General features: G+C 46.2%; 1 protein-coding gene across 3 annotated transcripts in view; it reads right to left on the bottom strand.

Annotated features, from left to right (window-relative positions):
• ACAD9 (acyl-CoA dehydrogenase family member 9) overlaps positions 1-17902 on the bottom strand; it is an 85924-nt gene that overhangs the window by 65923 nt on the left and 2099 nt on the right. For all 3 annotated transcript variants that reach the window (XM_059688341.1, XM_059688343.1, XM_059688342.1), the window contains exon 2: positions 11646-11739. In XM_059688341.1, coding sequence (XP_059544324.1) covers positions 11646-11739 — 94 coding nt within the window. The remainder of the gene's footprint in view (positions 1-11645; positions 11740-17902) is intronic.

The following is a 17902-nucleotide window of genomic DNA, read 5'->3' as shown; positions in this document are numbered from 1 at the left end:
CTTTCTTTCTTTCTTTCTTTCTTTCTTTCTTTCTTTCTTTCTTTCTTTCTTTCTTTCTTCTTTCTTTCTTTCTTTCGGTTTTGTTCTGTTTGTTTTTGTTGTGGGTTTTTTTTTCTTTTTCTTTTCTACTTCTCAATATAACTTTTGCTCTCTTTTCTCTTTCCTAATTTTCTTTCTCTGGAGGTCACTTTTATTGGGATTATAGGTGTCTGGTGTACATTTGGATTCAGTTACATCTGTGCTGTTTCTTGTCATGTTGTGTTTTGTGCTGTCCATCACCACCTCCACAACGGCTGGCACGAAGTAGAAGAAAGCAAGCCACATAATCAGACACCCTGAAAGGAGACTCCATCCACAGAAGGGACAATAACAATCAAGACCCAACTACATTGGAAGAAACCAAATATCTCAAGTAGGGGGCCTCCCTAGAACACCCAGCCCATGAGACCTGAGAAACTGCACCACTGAGCCCCACAAAACATCTACTACATAAGACCAATTCAAAAAATCTGGGTGGCATACCTATTTGATCTAAAACATAGACACAATTACAAAGAAACAGCAAAACTGAGGAGACATAGAAACAACACACATATGAAAGTAAAGGAGGAATCACCAGAAAAAGAAATAAATGAAATTGAGGCGAGCAATTTGATAAAGAAAAAATTCAGAGTAATAGTTATAAGGATGCTCAAACAGCTGGATGGGAAATTCACCAACATGTGTGAGAATCAAGCAAAGGAATAACAATCTGAAACAACTCACTAGATCAGATGGAATAAACTGACAAACATTTTCAGAACATTTCACCCCAAAACTATGGAATATACATTCTTCTCAAGTGCACATGGGACATTTTCATAAATAGATCACATATTAAGACACAGGCTAAGTCTCCACGAATTCGAGAAGACTGAAATTATATCAAGCATCTTCTCAGATCATAATGGCATAATATTAGAAATAAACCACAATAAAAACAATAAAAAAAAATCCAAACACTTGGAGGCTAAAGAGCATACTGTTAAACAACGAATGGGCTATCAAAGAGGAAATAAAAAAGCATTCTGGAAACAAATGAAAATGAAAACACAACAATCCAAAAATCTATGGGACACAGTAAAAGCAGTCCTGAGAGGGAAGTTCATAGAACTACAGGCCTACCTCAAAAAAACAAGAAAAACTTGTAATAAATTATCTAACCCTACAATTTAAAAAACTAGAGAGCAACAAGAAAAGCCCAGAGTAAGTAGAAGAAAGGAAATAATAAAGATCAGAGTGGAAATAAATGACAAAAACAAAACCAAGAAACTAAGATGGCGGCATAGATAAACACCGGGAAATCGCTGCCTCCCACAACAACTTCAAAAAAAAACAACATAAAGACAAAACGAACAGCATCCAGAACTACAGGAAAGCTGGCTGAGTGGAAATTCCACAACTAGAAGGAAAGAAAACCACACTGAGAGCCAGAGGAGCTGCAGAAGTAAAGTGCAGAGGTACGAAGGCTCGCGCGCGGAAAGGAGCTGGTACCTGAGGACGCAGCTGTCTTTTTAAATCGAGAGGGAGTCACAAGCTCCCGACTGCTCTGAACTCCAGTTCCGGGAAGTCTCTGGGGACCCAGGACTCACACGGGGAGAAACTGGACTGTCTGGCAGCGGGCAGAACTCGAAACTTGAGGTCGGCTTTCCCTCAGAGGTGCTTGCAGCAATTACCAGGACACTGAGACGTGTGGCCCCTTAGGGCATGGCTGGGAATCCGCCATAGCTGCTTGCTCCGCCCTTTGATTCCCTGAGACCCCGCCCCACCCAGGCCGCAGCAGAGGCTTTTGCATATGAATGCCCCAGCCCTTTGCAACCTAAAAATTACCTAACAAACTGCAGCGGGGCCACAGACCCAGAACTTCCAACAGAAGGCCCAAGGGCCCACAGCAGCTTGCATTGCTTCACAGCTGGGCCTCATCAGGGTACCTCCAAACTCCAAAAAAGGAAGGGGAATCTGCAGTTCTCTTTGTAGCTCCTGCTGTGTAACCTCAGGCAGAGGCTAAATTAGCACCTCCTTAGATCCAAGAGCCAGTATACCCAGTGGTCAGAGGGGGGCCATCCAGATTACAACTCCTCAGATCCATAAGGGACACACTCAGGGGGCAGACTCAGTGAGCACCAAATCCCCACTGAAGCAAGTCTTGCCCCAGAAGGGAGTCTTCAGCACAGAAGTTCTCCCACTGCAGACACAGCTGATTCTCACTGACAATTGGCCTGGAGGTCAATTCCTCCCAGTGATCCTACAACAACCAAGGCATAACTACAATAAGACTGTGCAAAAAGCCCACAAGGGGGTACATCAAGAGTGTCCACCTCAGGTAACTGGGGAGGCTGAGCCACTGGGCCCTACAGGACACCTAGCACACAAAACCACTCTACCAACACAGGGAAGCATAAAAAATGCAGAGACAAAGAAACAGGTCACAAATGACAGAAATGGAGGAAAGCAAACGACTGGATATAGAGTTCAAAACCACTGTTATAAGGTTTTTCAAGAATTTTCTAGAAACCGCCGATAAATTTAGTGAGGCCCTCGATAAATCTAGTGAGATTCTCGAAGATATGAAAAAGGACCAACTAGAAATTAAGCATACACTGACTGAAATAAAGAATAATATACAGAGATCCAACAGCAAACAAGAGGATCCCAAGAATCAAGTCAAAGATTTGAAATACGAAGAAACAAAAAAGACCCAACTGAAAAAGAAAAAAAAAAAAGATTCCAAACATATGAAGATAGTGTAAGGAGCCTCTGGGACAACTTCAAACGTACCAACATCAGAATTATAGGGGTACCAGAAGAAGAGAGAAGGCAAGATATTGAAAACCTATTTGAAGAAATAATGACAGAAAACTTCCCCTACCTGGTGAAAGAAATAGACTTACAAGTCCAGGAAGCACAGAGAACCCCAAACAAAAGGAACCCAAAGAAGACCACACCAAGACACATCATAATTAAAATGCCAAGGGCAAAAGACAAAGAGAGAATCTTAAAAGCAGCAAGAGAAAAAAAGTCAGTTACCTACAAGGGAGTACCCATACGACTGTCAGCTGATTTCTCAACAGAAACCATGCAAGCCAGAAGAGAGTGGCAAGAAATATTCAAAGTGATGAATAGCAAGAACCTACAACCAAGATTACTTTATCCAGCAAAGCTATCATTCAGAATAGAAGGTCAGATAAAGAGCTTCACAGATAAGAAAACGCTAAAGGAGTTCATCACCACCAAACCGGCATTATATGAAATGCTGAAAGGTATTCTTTAAGAAGAGGAAAAAGAAAAAGGAACTCTTACCATTTGTCACAGCATGGATGGAACTGGAGAGCGGATAAATACCACATGATCTCACTCATTTGTGGAATATAGTGAACAACATAAACTGATGAACAAGGACTGATCCAGAGACCGAGAGGCATTGATTAGACTATCGGGCCTTGGAGGGAAGGTAGGGGAGGGGGGGGGTAAGGGGGAAAGATCAACCAAAGGACTTATATGCAAGCATATAGGCCTAAACAATGGACACGGACAACGGGGGGGTGAGGGCATGAGCGGGGGGTTAGGGGGGTAGAGGGTAACGTGGGGATAAGGACACATATGTAATATCTTAATCAATAAAAAATATATTTAAAACAAAACAAAACAAAAAAACCAAACCAAACAAAAAGTTCAATAAAATCAAGAGCTGGTTCTTTAAAAGGATAAACAAGATTGATGAACGTCTAGACAGGCTCACCAAGTACAAAGCAAAAAGACAGAAATAAACAAAATTAGAAATGAGAGAGGTGAAGTAACAACCAACCCCAGAGAAATACAAAGGATTATAAAAAAAAAAACTACAAAAAACTCTATTCCAACAAACTGGACAACCTAGACGAAATGGACATATTCTTAGAAAAATACAATCTTCCAAAATTCAATGAGGAAGAACCAGTAAAACTGAATAGGCCAATAACTACCGATGAAATTGAAGCAGTAATCAAAAAACTTCCAGCAAACAAAAGCCCTGGTCCGGACTGATTCACAGGGGAATTTTACCAAACATTCAAAGAAGAACTAACACCAATCCTCTTCAGACAATTCCAAAATATTCAAGAGAAACACTTTCAAGCTTTCTATGAAGCCAGCATTACCCTAATCAAAACAGCAGATAAAGATAGCACAAAGAAAGAATTACAGGCCAATATCCCTGATGAACATAGATGCTAAAATCCTCACCAAAATAATAGCAGATCACATCCAGTAATATATTCAAAAGATCATACACCATGATCAGGTGGGATTTACTCCCGGGATGCAAGGCTGGCACAATATCTGCAAATCAATAAGCGTGACACAGCCATAACTGGTTTGGCTCAGTGGATAGAGTGCGGACTGAGGGTCCCAGGTTTGATTCCGGTCAAGGGCATGTACCTTGGTTGCAGGCACATCCCCAGTAGGGGGTGTGCAGGAGGCAGCTGATCAATGTTTCTCGCTCATCGATGTTTCTAACTCTCTATCCCTCTCCCTTCCTCTCCACAAAAAATCAATAAAATATATTTTAAAAAAATAAATAAATAAACATGACACATCACATAAACAAATTGAAAAAAAAACACATGATTATATCAATTGGTACAGGAAAAAGCATCTGACAAAATCAAACACCCCCTTTTTTTTAGTCTTTATTGTTGAGATTATTACAGATGTCCCTCTTTTTTCCCTCCATAGCTCCCCTCCACCTGGTTCCCACCACACTCCAGGTCCTCGCCACCCTATTGTCTGTGTCCATAGGTAATATATACATGCATTTAAGATCTTTGTCTAATCTCTTCCCGCAACCCTGCCACCCCCTTCTCTCTGAGAATCATCATTCTGTTCCATTTCCATGCCCGTGATTGTATTCCATTCACCAGTTTATTCTGTTTATCAGATTATTTATTCATTTGGTTTTTATATTCAATTGATAAATATGTATTTGTTGTCATTTTGTTGTTCATAATTTTTTACCTTTACCTTTTTCTTCTTCCTCTTCTTAAAGAATACCCTTCAGCATTTCATATAATACTGGTTTGGTGGTGATGAACTCCTTTAGCTTTTTCTTGTCTGTGAAACTCTTTATCTGACCTTCAATTCTAAATGATAGCTTTGCTGGGTATAGTAATCTTGGTTGTAGGTTCTTGCTATTCATCACTTTGAGTATTTCTTGCCAATCCCTTCTGGCCTGCATAGTTTCTGTTGAGAAATCAGCTGACAGTCATATGGGCACTCCCTTGTAGGTAACTAACTGTTTTTCTCTTGCTGCTTTTAAGATTCTCTCTTTGTCTTTTGCCCTTGGCATTTTAATTATGCTGTGTCTTGGTGTGGTCCTCTTTGGATTCCTTTTGTTTGGGGTTCTCTGTGCTTCCTGGACTTGTAAGTCTATTTCTTTCACCAGGTAGGGGAAGTTTTCTGTCATTATTTCTTCAAATAGGTTTTCAGTATCTTGCTCTCTCTCTTCTTCTGGCACCCCCATTATTCGGATGTTTATACACTTGAGGTCGTCCCAGAGGCTCCTTACACTATCCTCATATTTTTGGATTCTTTTTCTTTTTGCTCTTCTGGTGGGTGTATTTTGCTTCCTCGTATTTCAAATCATTGATTTGATTCTCGGGATCCTCTAGTCTACTGTTGAATCCCTAAATGATATTCTTTATTTCAGTCAGTTGTATGCTTAATTTCTGACTGGTCCTTTTCCATTTTTTTGGCATTCTCACTAAGATCCTTGAAGGTCTCACTAAGTTCCTCAGAGGTTTCTAGAAGATTCTTGAGTAATCTTTTAACTGCAGTTTTTAACTCTATATCCAGTAGTTTGCTTTCTTCCATTTCTTTCATTTGTGACATTTCTTTGTCTCTGCATTTTGGCTGCTTCCCTGTGTTTGTTTCTATGTACTGGGTAGTTGCTAAGTCTCCTTGAGTTGATAGAGTGGCTTTGTGTAGGTGTCCTATGGGTCCCAGTGGCTCAGCCTCCCCAGTCACCTGAGGTAGACATTCTTGGTGCACCCCTTTGTGGGCTGTGTGCAAGGTTCTGTCATAGTTGAGCCTTGCTTGCGGTTGGTGTCACTGGGAAGAATTGACCTCCAGCCCAATTGGCTGTGCGGACCAGCTGCAACTATGGGGGAGAGCTGCTGTGCAGGAGACCCTCTTATGGAGCAGGACTTGCTTCAGTGGGGCCTTGGTGCTCACTGAATCTGTCCCTTGATTGTGTCACTTATGAATGTGAAGAGTTGTAATCTGGTATGGTCTCACACTGACCACTGGGTACACTGGTTCTTGGGTCTCCAGGGAGGTGCAGAGTCAGCCACTGCCTGGGCTACAGAGAGATCTGCAGATTCCTCCTCTTTGTATCGAGTTTGAAAGTGCCCAGATGAGGCCCAGCTGTGAAACAAAGCAAGCTAGTGCTGGTGCTGGGTCTTGGACCTTTTATTGATAGGTTTGGGGCTCCCTGCCCCAGCTGCAGCTTGTTTAACAGATTTTTAGCCTGAGAAAGGACAGGCCATTCATATGCAAAAGCTGCTGCATACAGCTTGAGTGGGGTTGTAAATTGGGTAGGGCAGTCTCAGGGAATCACCAGGGCAGAGCAAGCAGAAATGGCTGCTAGTCAGCCCTGCACCAGGAGGTCCCAGCACAGGAAAAATGACTGCTGGAAGCACCTCCATCTAGAAGAAAGCCGCCCCCGAGTTCCTGCCCCAAAGCCAGACAGTCCAGTTTCTCCCCATATGTGTCGGGGTCCCTCAGAGCCTTGCCTGGCACTGGAGCTCAGAGGAAGTGGGAACTTGTAAATTCAGTTTGTGGGGCTGGCCTTTTAAGAGGAGCAGCTGGGATTCCAGCAGCCTGTGTGTCACCCAGCCCCGATCAGCACTCGTTTTTAGAATCTGTAGTTCTTACTGCCCATAGGAACTTATTTCCCCAGCTCTGGAACCCTGGTCTGGGGGTCTGGTGTGGGGCTGGGACCCCTCGATCCTCCAGGTGGCCTCCGCAGAGACGATCTCCCCCCGATTAAAAAAGCAGCACACCCGGGTGCCGGATCAGCCAGTTCTGCGCCTCTGCACCTCCTACCAATCTCATTGTGCTTTCTTTTTTACTTCTCTAGCTGTAGTACTTCCATTCAGCCAGCTTTCCGGGGGTTCTGGATGATAGTTGTTCTGTATTTTAGTTGTAATTTTGATGGGGTTGTGTACAGGCATTTACCTATGCTGCCATCTTGGTTCTCCCTCAAACACCCTTTTTTGATAAAAACTCTTAGCAACATGGGAATAGAGAGATCATACCTCAAAATAATAAAACCCTTATATGACAAACCTATAGTCAACATTATACTTAATGGTCAAATACTAAAACCATCTCCCCTAAGACAGGGTAAAATATTCAACAGATTCAAAAAACCAAAACATACCACTCTTCATTTTTTGTTTGGAAATATTATTTTTCATTAAAAATGTTGTTGATGTTAATATGTAATGGGTTAGTTATTTTTTTTAAATTAATAAATTATGTTAAATTTCTCAGTTTTAATTTCTAATAGGGCACATATTGCTAAATAAAACCCAGTTGCTAAATTAAAACTCAGTTTTAATTTCTAATAGGGCACATATCTTGCGTAATAATAGACAAACATGTAAATTGACCATACCTTTGCTACACTAACCAGCCAATCAGGAGAATATGCAAATTAACCTAACAAAGATGGCGGTTAATTTGCATACATAGGCTCCAAGTGGTGGAGCGAAGCCTGACAGCCCTGGGGCCCATGGAGCAGCGAAGCCTCACGGCCACGGGGCCCGCGGAGCGGCGAAGCCTCACGGCCACGGGGCCCGCGGAGCGGCGAAGCCTCACGGCCACGGGGCCCGCGGAGCGGCGAAGCCTCACGGCCACGGGGCCCATGGAGCGGCGAAGCCTCACGGCCACGGGGCCAGTGGAGCAGCGAAGCCTCACGGCCACGGGGCCAGCGGAGCAGCAAAGCCTCACGGCCACGGGGCCCATGGAGCAGCGAAGCCTCACGGCCACGGGGCCCATGGAGCAGCGAAGCCTCACGGCCACGGGGCCAGTGGAGCAGCGAAGCCTCACGGCCACGGGGCCAGCGGAGCAGCAAAGCCTCACGGCCACGGGGCCCATGGAGCAGCGAAGCCTCACGGCCACGGGGCCAGTGGAGCAGCGAAGCCTCACGGCCACGGGGCCAGCGGAGCAGCAAAGCCTCACGGCCACGGGGCCAGTGGAGCAGCGAAGCCTCACGGCCACGGGGCCCGCGGAGCAGCAAAGCCTCACGGCCACGGGGCCCATGGAGCGGCGAAGCCTCACGGCCACGGGGCCCGCGGAGCGGCGAAGCCTCACGGCCACGGGGCCAGCGGAGCAGCAAAGCCTCACGGCCACGGGGCCAGCGGAGCAGCAAAGCCTCACGGCCACGGGGCCCGCGGAGCGGCGAAGCCTCACGGCCACGGGGCCCGCGGAGCGGCAAAGCCTCACGGCCACGGGGCCCGCGGAGCGGCAAAGCCTCACGGCCACGGGGCCCGCGGAGCGGCGAAGCCTGACGGCCACGGGGCCCGCGGAGCGGCGAAGCCTCACGGCCACGGGGCCCGCGGAGCGGCGAAGCCTCACGGCCACGGGGCCCGCGGAGCGGCAAAGCCTCACGGCCACGGGGCCCGCGGAGCGGCGAAGCCTCACGGCCACGGGGCCAGTGGAGCGGCGAAGCCTCACGGCCATGGGGCCCGCGGAGCGGTGAAGCCTCATGGCTCCAGGGCCAGCTCCTGCTGGAGCCCAGCCAGAGCGAAGGCCTGGGTGCCAGGTGCCGGATGAAAACCGGTGCCAGCAGCCAGGGGAAAGGAAGGCCTATTGCATGAATCACTTCGTGCAACAGGCCTCTAGTTGCTAAATAAACAAGAACTTCTGGAGGTCCTCAGTTTGAGAAGCACTACTGTCAATCTAGCATCACCGATCTTCAGTGAGCTCCTCTAAGTTGGCTGACCATACCCTAAGGAAGGGATCTTGCCATGTACACTGGTACCCTCAACCTGCTGTCTGCAGCCTACTGCTGGTCCATAAACTATTCCTGATTCATAAGCTAAGTACCGAAATCAAGGGCAAACTTTTAGAAACATTTGCAACAATTTTACATTGCTACTCAACCAACCACATATGGGCTTATATTTTATAAGTCCTTGGGTTTTTTTTTTTCATTTCATTTTTCTAGTTGTTCATTTTTATGGTATTTTACAAAAGTGTCAGTCTGCAACACTTTGGAAATATTTAAAAGTGGTCCTTCACAGATATATTGTGAAACATCCTATATAATAAAAGAGAAACATGCAAATTAACCGTCCCTCTGCTATGCTTACCAGCCAATCAGAGTGAGTATGCAAATTAACCTGAGAAAGATGGCAGGTTAATTTGCATACACAGGCACCAGGCAGCCGGGGGCGGGGCAGGTTCTTCCCCTGCGTCGACATGGCGCCAGGGAGCTGGGGGCAAGGTGGCGTGTGCAGACACCAGGGAGCCTGTGTTGGGGTGGGAGCTTCCCCTGTGTCACCATGGTGATATGGGGAAACTCCCACCTGGCAGGTGCGCACATGCAGGCACCGGGGAGATGGGGTCGGGTCAGGAGCTTCCCCCACATCACCATGGTGACACTGGGGAAGTTCTTGCCCTGTGGCTGCTTGCCGGGAAGCTGGGGGGGGGGGGGGGGGGGGCCCGGGGAGGAGCGGTGCGCGCGCGCCGACGCCAGGGATGCTTCCGCCCGGCTAGCATGCACACACAGGCTCCTGGGAGTTGGGGTTGGGGGGGGGGGGGGTGCGTGGAAGCTGGGGACAGGGGAAGCTCCCACCCTACTGGAGTGCGTGCGTGGGTGCCGCTATGCCCACCAGCCAATCAGGGCAAGTATGCAAATTAACCCAACAAAGATGGCAACAGCCATGAAGCTGGAGGCTTGGGTTGCCCCTGGCGACGGAGGAAGCCAAGCTTCCCGCCCGCCTTGGCCGCTGCTGAAGGAGTGGCTGGGAACCTGGGTCGGGGGTGACCCAGGCTTCCAGCCAGCCCTGGCCTCTGCTCAAGGAGTGGCTGGGGAAAAAAAACAAAAACAAAAGGAGGGGCTGGCCTCCTCTCTAGGAGGGGCTAGGGCAGCTATGGGCAAACTACGGCCCGCGGGCCAGATCCGGCCCGTTTGAAATGAATAAAACTAAAAAAAAAAGACTGTACCCTTTTATGTAATGATGTTTACTTTGAATTTATATTCACACAAACACTCCATCCATGCTTTTGTTCCGGCCCTCCGGTCCAGTTTAAGAACCCATTGTGGCCCTCGAGTCAAAAAGTTTGCCCACCCCTGGGCTAGGAGCCTGGGTTGAGGGGGGGAGTAGCCAGCCTGAAAACGGCCCTCAGGCCCTCACCCAGGCTGGCCACGTCCACATGGAGTAAGAGTCCCCGCTGGGGGGCGTGGCCAGCCTGCAAACAGCCATCATCCCCTCACCCAGGCTGGCCAGGCACCCCAGCGGGGACCCCCATCCTGAAGGGGGTATGGTCAGCCTGAAAACAGCCCTCAGCCCTTCACCCAGGCTGGCCACACACCCCCTCCCAGCGGGGACCCTCACCCCATGGGGGCGTGGCCAGCCTGCAAACCACCACAGGCCCCTCGCCCAGGCCACCCCATGCCCCAAGGGAACCCCCACCCTGATCCAGGACACCCTTCAGGGCAAACCAGCCGGCCCCCACCCGTGCACCAGGCCTCTATACTAATAAAAAAGTAATATGCTAATTAGACTAGGAGACCTTCCAGACAAAGCCATGGTAGTGGGGCCGAGGTAGAGGCGGTTAGAGGCCAAGAAGGGAGGGCAGTTGTGGGTGATCAGGCCGGTGTGGGGGGCCATTGGGGGTGATCAGGCTGGGGGGGCAGTTGGGGGTGAGCAGACCAGCAGGGGGGCCAGTTGGGGGCGAGCAGGCCATCAGTAGGGGACAGTTGGGGTGATCAGGACTGTGGGGGGGCAGTTAGGAGTGAGCAGGCCAGAAGGGGGGCAGTTGGGGGCGAGCAGGCCAGTGGGGAAGGAAGGTGGGAGCAAGCAGGCCAGTCGGGGGGGGGGCAGTTGGGGGTGAGCACACTGGCACGGGGGGCACTTGGGGGTGATCAGGCTGGCGGGGGGAGCATTTTGGGGTGAGCAGGCCAGCAGCAGGGGGCAGTTGGGGGTGAGCAGGCTGGCAGGCAGAGTGGTTAGGGGCAATCAGGCAGGCAGACAGGTGAGTGGTTAGAAGCCAGCAGTCCCGGATTGCGAGAGGGATGTCCGACTGCTGGTTTAGGCCCGATCCCTGTAAACTGGCAGTAGGACATCCTTCCAGGTGTCCCAGATCGGAGAGGGTGCAGGCCAGGCTGAGGGACATCTCCCCGCACCCCGTGCACAAATTTCATGCACCGGGCCACTAGCTGAAATATAATTAAACAGCCATTGGGATAATCCTCAAAGCAAAATACTGTCAATAGACACTATTTCCCCATGATTAATGACACTCCAGAGAACTTCCCTTCTGTATATAACTTCTAATGTAAATGTCAAAGCATCGCCCTTAAAATGGAAATTGGTAATGGTAAAGAAAATCATACATACCCTCTTCAGTGAAGAATCTTTCTATGGGTCCCACAAACTGATTGATTTCATTAAGTTCATCTTGGCTAACTTCTGGAAATGGGAATACTTCTTTCTAAAAATGATAATTAGTAAAAATGAATTTTAGCAACTTTCCATAGTGGTAATAGCAGTCAAAAAGGAAGGAAACAGATTGGCTAGGTCCCATATCTGGTAGGCAGAACATTACCAATTAAAAGAATTAGAAAGCAAACCACAGAAGGTGCTTAAGATACAGGAATTGTATGTTAGTCTCCATTACCCAGATACATCCCCCTACCCTACTCAAGCAACTTTACTAGTAACTTTTATTGCTTTCCTTATCAATAACAAGTTATGATGATTTCCCCATGAAACAACGAGCCCTGGACTAACATTTCAAAGCCCTGGGTTCTATCTCCAGCTTACTAACTGTGTGGCCTTCACCAAATCTCTACCGCCCCATACTTCCATTTTCTTACCTGTAATATGCAGGTAATATTTACTCAATGTCATTGTGAGAATCATGGAAGATAACTGGTGTGAAAGCTCTTTTACTAAAATGTAAAATTTTACACTAGTTATTTTGTGAGTTCAAAGATGCTGCAGTTGACAAGAGCATAGTGTGTGGTTACAAAGTCTGACATCTTGTCAGGTTCCCATCCAGTTGCATACTCCAGCCTCCATTCCTCCTGCTGGATAACAGCTGTTACTTTGAATGTGCAAGGTAACAGGGTCACTGAAGGAGGCACAGATGTTGAGCCACATCAACCTTAATTCAGCCCTGGCTCTGCCACTTATTAGACGTGTGACTTGGATAAGTCACACAGCCTGCGTTAGTGTTAGCTGACATCAAGTCAACCAGATAGTGTGTCCTGGAAATAAAAGTAATTGTAGTTATTTGTATCAGATCTCATACCTGAAAAACAAATTAGCTTCAAATCTCTATCTCAAACCAGTGAGTGGTCAATATTTCTGACTAGCCCAGAATTCCCCACTGGGCCATCACTATATATTACCTAAAATCATCCTGTGTGCTTAGTCCGTTTGGCTTATTGGGCTCCAGATATTCCTGCCAGCACAGCAGTTCTCAACCTGTGGGTCGCGACCCCTTTGGGAATCGAACGACCCCTTCACAGGGGTCGCCTAAGGCCATCGGAAAACACATATATAATTACATATTGTTTTATGATTAATCACTATGCTTTAATTATGTTCAATTTGTAACAATGGAAATACATCCTGCATATCAGATATTTACATTACGATTCATAACAGTAGCAAAATTACAGTTATGAAGTAGCAACAAAAATAATTTTATGTATTAAAGGGTCGCGGCATTAGGAAGGTTGAGAACTACTGTGCCAGCATGACATGAGTATTTGGATTTGGAACTGCAGCTGCTGAGAAGTGATGTGCCAGATCACAAGCTGCCAGCCTCCAGAAACCCTGCCTCTCTTCATGGCACCTCTCACCAAGTGTCCCCAGATAGGTCTTCAAAGCAAAGGAATCTTCAATCTTTCCCCTCCAGCCCTTGAATATCTAATCAGCCACAAAACATTGCCCACTCTAGTAACATACTCCCAAATCTGTTTTCTCCCCTTAGGCTCCATGACTACAGGCTTTTATATGTGAGGCCCTACCCAAAAGTGAAAGCTGACTTACAGGAATTCTTGCCTTCAAGCCCACTGACCCTGCCCTCAAGACTGTCTAGAACAGTGGTAGGCAAACTGCGGCTCGCGAGCCACATGCAGCTCTTTGGCCCCTTGAGTGTGGCTCTTCCACAAAATACCACATGTGGACGCGCACATACAGTGCGATTGAAACTTCGTGGCCCATGCGCAGAAGTCGGTTTTCAGCCTGGGCGAGTCTATTTTGAAGAAGTGGCGTTAGAAGAAGTGGGGGGTGGACATATAGAAAGGATGAATGAAAGGAGATAGATGAAACAAGTATACGAGTGTGGATGGGAGGGAGAGTTGGAAGGGGTCAACCTCAGCGAACGTACCTCAATCAGGTTGAGGACATTTTTAGCAAAGGCCAGCTTAGGAGTACCCTAATTAAGTTAATAACAATGTACCTACCTATATAGTTTAAGTTCAAAAAATTTGGCTCTCCAAAGAAATTTCAATCGTTATACTGTTGATATTTGGTTCTGTTGACTAATGAGTTTGCCGACCACTGGTCTAGAAAAAAAAATGCTGACTCTGCTCACTTTGCAGCCTCTCAGAACAAAGCCAGCTCCTTAGCTGAATATACAGAGGCTCAACTCACTGCACCTGCATTCACAGCCTCATGGTTTCACCTGGGCCTTGTGCAATGAACTGTGTTAGAGGAAAATTATACAGTGGGGCCTTGACTTACGAGTGTCCCGACTAAGGAGTTTTTTGAGATACCAGCGGTCTCTCGGCTGATTTTTTGCATTGAGTTGATAGAGTAATTTGAGTTAACGAGCTCCTTAACGAACTCGGTCTCAGAACGAATTAAACTCCTAAGTCAAGGCCCCACTGTACAATTATTCTGGTACTAATGAGCACTCCAGATGAGAAGAGAACAGGCTGGGAACTAGCTGGCCCTCAAGCACAACCAAATAACTGCTACAAGAAGAGAGATCTCAAAGTATATGTGAAAGGAAGTCTCTGATATCAATGTTTAAAAATTGAATGAAATGCCTCATCAGTGCTGGGTTCAATTTTAACATCAGCAGTTTTCAAATGTTTCAAAGCAGTAAAACATTTTTCAACTAAATTTAGTACAGAAACCAAACATGTAAAACAGATAAAACTCAAGCTGCTCTGGCTATGATGTAGAAGGGGAGAAAGGTCACCCAAATATCTCCCATTTAGCTTCCCACTGGTCCCAGCAGTAGCCCCAGGGGCACTTCCATGAAAAGTAAAGATCCAACTGAGGGCAGTGTGACAACTACTGGTTTAGATGGCCTTGAAGATCTTCTTCTATTCTTAAATTCTAAGCATCTCAGATGCCATGTTCTGCTCAAACCCCTATAATGCTGTGAGAGAGAATATTGACCTGAATCAGGGCAATGGTAGTGAGGTGCTTAAAATCAGACAGATTCTAAATATTAACCTGAAGGTAGAGAAAACAAGACTTGCTGTCAGATTAGTTGAGAGTATGAGAATAAGAGGCATCAAAGGTGCTTCCAGGAACTTGGTCTGAACAAGTTGAGAAAATAGAGTTGCCACCATCTATGATGAAGACTGGTGGCAGGAGCAAGATTGAGTTGGGAGACCAGGATCTTAGTTTTGCATATACAAATTTGAGATGCCTATTTAGTAGAAAGGTAGACATAAAAGGAGTCTGAAGTTCAGAGGAGAAAGCTGAGCTGGAGAAATAAATATGCGACATCAGGATATTGATAGTATTTAAAGCAACAATACCAAACTAGACCACCCAAGGTGGGATTGTAGATGGAAAGATCTACAGACTGAGTCTTAGAGAAATCCAGTTCTGGCAGCCGCCATTCCTGGAAGTAGAACAAAACCATAAAGGCACAAACAAGCCTTTCCTAGTCCACCCCACCACCACACATCACAAAGGGGTCCGATGGAGACAGCTGGGACAACTCAGATAGGACATTGCAGTCAGCATCTAGTTGTAGGAGAAAGTGCTATGTTCTCGAGGTACAGAGCCCCCATTGTCCACCATACTCCCACAAAGGAATGGTGCCCTGAGATTGAGGCAACCTAATTAAAGAAGGGACACCCACATCGCCTAGGAATATAGGGCATTTTCCATGGCCCAGCCAAAACCACCCCACAGAGATCTCTGAAGCACTAGACATATAAATAAGAGAAAATAAAAACTTGCATTTCAGGTGTCTAGGCAGAGAAATAACCCAACAAATACCATGAATAACCAAGGTAACATAGTAGCTCAAAAAAATGGAAAGTCTTCAGAAAATAAAGGTAAAGACATGGAAATATGTGATTTAAATGGCAGAGAAGTCAAAGATTGAAGTTCTGAAACAAACAAACAAACAAAAAAAAACTTCAACAAGTTACATGAAAATTCAGAAGGGCAGTTTTATGAATTCAGAAATATAATCTATGAATAAAAGGACTACTGCCCTGACCGGTTTGGCTCAGTGGATAGAGCATCGGGCCACAGACTGCAAGGTCCCAGGTTCAATTCTGGTTGAGGGCATGTACCTTGGTTGCGGGCTTGATCCCCAGTAGGGGGCATGCAGGAGGCAGCTGAATGATGTTTCTCTCTCATTGATGTTTCTCTGTCTTTCCCTCTCTCTCCCACTCTCTAAAAATCAATGGAAAAATATCCTCCAGTGATAATTTTAAAAAGAGAGAGAGAGAGAGAGAGAGGAAGAATAAAAAAGAATAGTCCAGCCAGCATGGCTCGTGGTTGAGCATCAACCTATGAACCAGAAGGTCATGATTCAATTCCCTCTCCTCTCCTCTGTAAAAAATCAATAAAACTATATTTAAAGAAAAATTTTTTTTTAAAAAAAGGACTACCTTACCAATAAGATTGAAACGACAGAAAGGAACTAAATAGAAATTCTGAAGTTGAAGAACTCAATAAAAGAGATGAAGAATAGCCCTAGCCAGTTTGGCTCAGTATATAGAGCATCAGCTTGCAGACTGAAGGGTCCTGGGTTTGATTCCAGTCGAGGGCATGTACCTTGGTTGCAGGGCCTGGGCCCTGGTCAGGGCCCGTGCAGGAGGCAACCAATTGATGTGTTTCTCTCACATTGATATTTTTCTCTTTCCTCTCTCTTCCACTCTCTCTAAAAATCAATGAAAAAATATCCTCCAGTGAGGATTTAAAAAAAAGAGAGAGAATGAAGAATAAAAAAGAATAGCCCAGCCAGTGTGGTTCAGTGGTTGAACACCAACCGATGAACCAGAAGGTCACAGTTCAATTCTTGGTCGGGGCATATGCCCAGGTTGTGGGCTCCATCCCCAGTGTGGAGTGTGTAGAAGGCAGTGGATCAATGATTCTCTCTTATCATTCACTAGAGGCCTGGTGCATGAAATTCATGCACTGGGGGGCGGGGGGGGGGGGAAGAGTTCCTCAGCCTGGCCTGTGCCCCCTGGCAGTCCGGGACCCCTTGGGGGATGTCCGCCTGCAAGCTGAGGCCCGCGCCCTCTGGGCGTGCATGGAAAGGACAGGACAGAAATTTCATCACTCACCCGGAGTGACAGTGAAGTCATTGTTCCCTTCTTTTTTTCATTATACCAATTATTTTTATATTGTTCTTTCTGATGGAGTCAGATAGTTCTGGTAGAGTTCTTCTATTTTTTTCAGAGGCAGCCACAAACTGTACATCACTTGTAGCTTGAAACAGGTTGCAAAGGGCCAGGCACAGACAGCGTCTGACACTGGCCTACACCAGAGTCCCTCCCAAGAGGCCCAGAACCAATACACCAAATGACCAGCTTCAGACAATATCAGAGCAGGCTCCATCAAACTTCACCAACAGCATACCCGAAGGAAGATCACAGCAGTACATGCACAGCAGCTCACATGCCATGTCAGGGTTGAGCTTCACAGTCAGCTAGTCTGAGATCGAACCCATGCACAAACTGGCCACCATGAATCAAGACTCAATTACAACAGAAGGCCCACAAAAGCCATACAAAGGACACTGCTAGAGCACGCAGCTCAGATCAAGGCGACTGCACCACTGGGTTCCACAGGACACCTACTCCATAATGCCACTCCATGAAGACTTGGGAGTCAGCAGATCTATTTTATACATAGAAACAAACACAAAGAGGCAGCACAAGTAGGGAAACAAGTTAACAGGCCCCAAATGAAAGGAGAAATCTACAGAAAAAGAGCTAAATGAAATGGAGGCAAGCAATGTATCAGATATAGAGTTATAAAGATGCTCAAGGAACTTAGAGATAACTACACCAGCATGAAAAAGGACATACAGACCACCAAAAAGAATTTCTCAGGGAAAAAAAATTCTATATCTGAGATCAAGAATAAACTGAAAAGAATAAAGAGTAGGTTGAATCAAATCAACAATTTGGAAGAAAAGGTAGAAGAAGAAAAAAATCAGAGCAGCAAAAAGAAAAAAGAATTTAAAAAATGAAGATCATTTAAAGGAACTTTGGACAACATGAAGCTAACAACATTTGCATTATAGGGGTATCAGAAGGAAAAGAGAAAGAGCAAGGATTAAAAACTTATTTGAAGAAACAAAAACAGAGAAATTTTCTAGCCTGGTGAAGAAAAAGACACACAAATCCATAAATCACAGAGTCCCAAATAAGATA

The sequence above is a fragment of the Myotis daubentonii genome, chromosome 3, assembly GCF_963259705.1.
Source record: "Myotis daubentonii chromosome 3, mMyoDau2.1, whole genome shotgun sequence".
Lineage (NCBI taxonomy): Eukaryota > Metazoa > Chordata > Mammalia > Chiroptera > Vespertilionidae > Myotis > Myotis daubentonii.
This window is presented reverse-complemented; position numbering and strand designations above follow the sequence as displayed.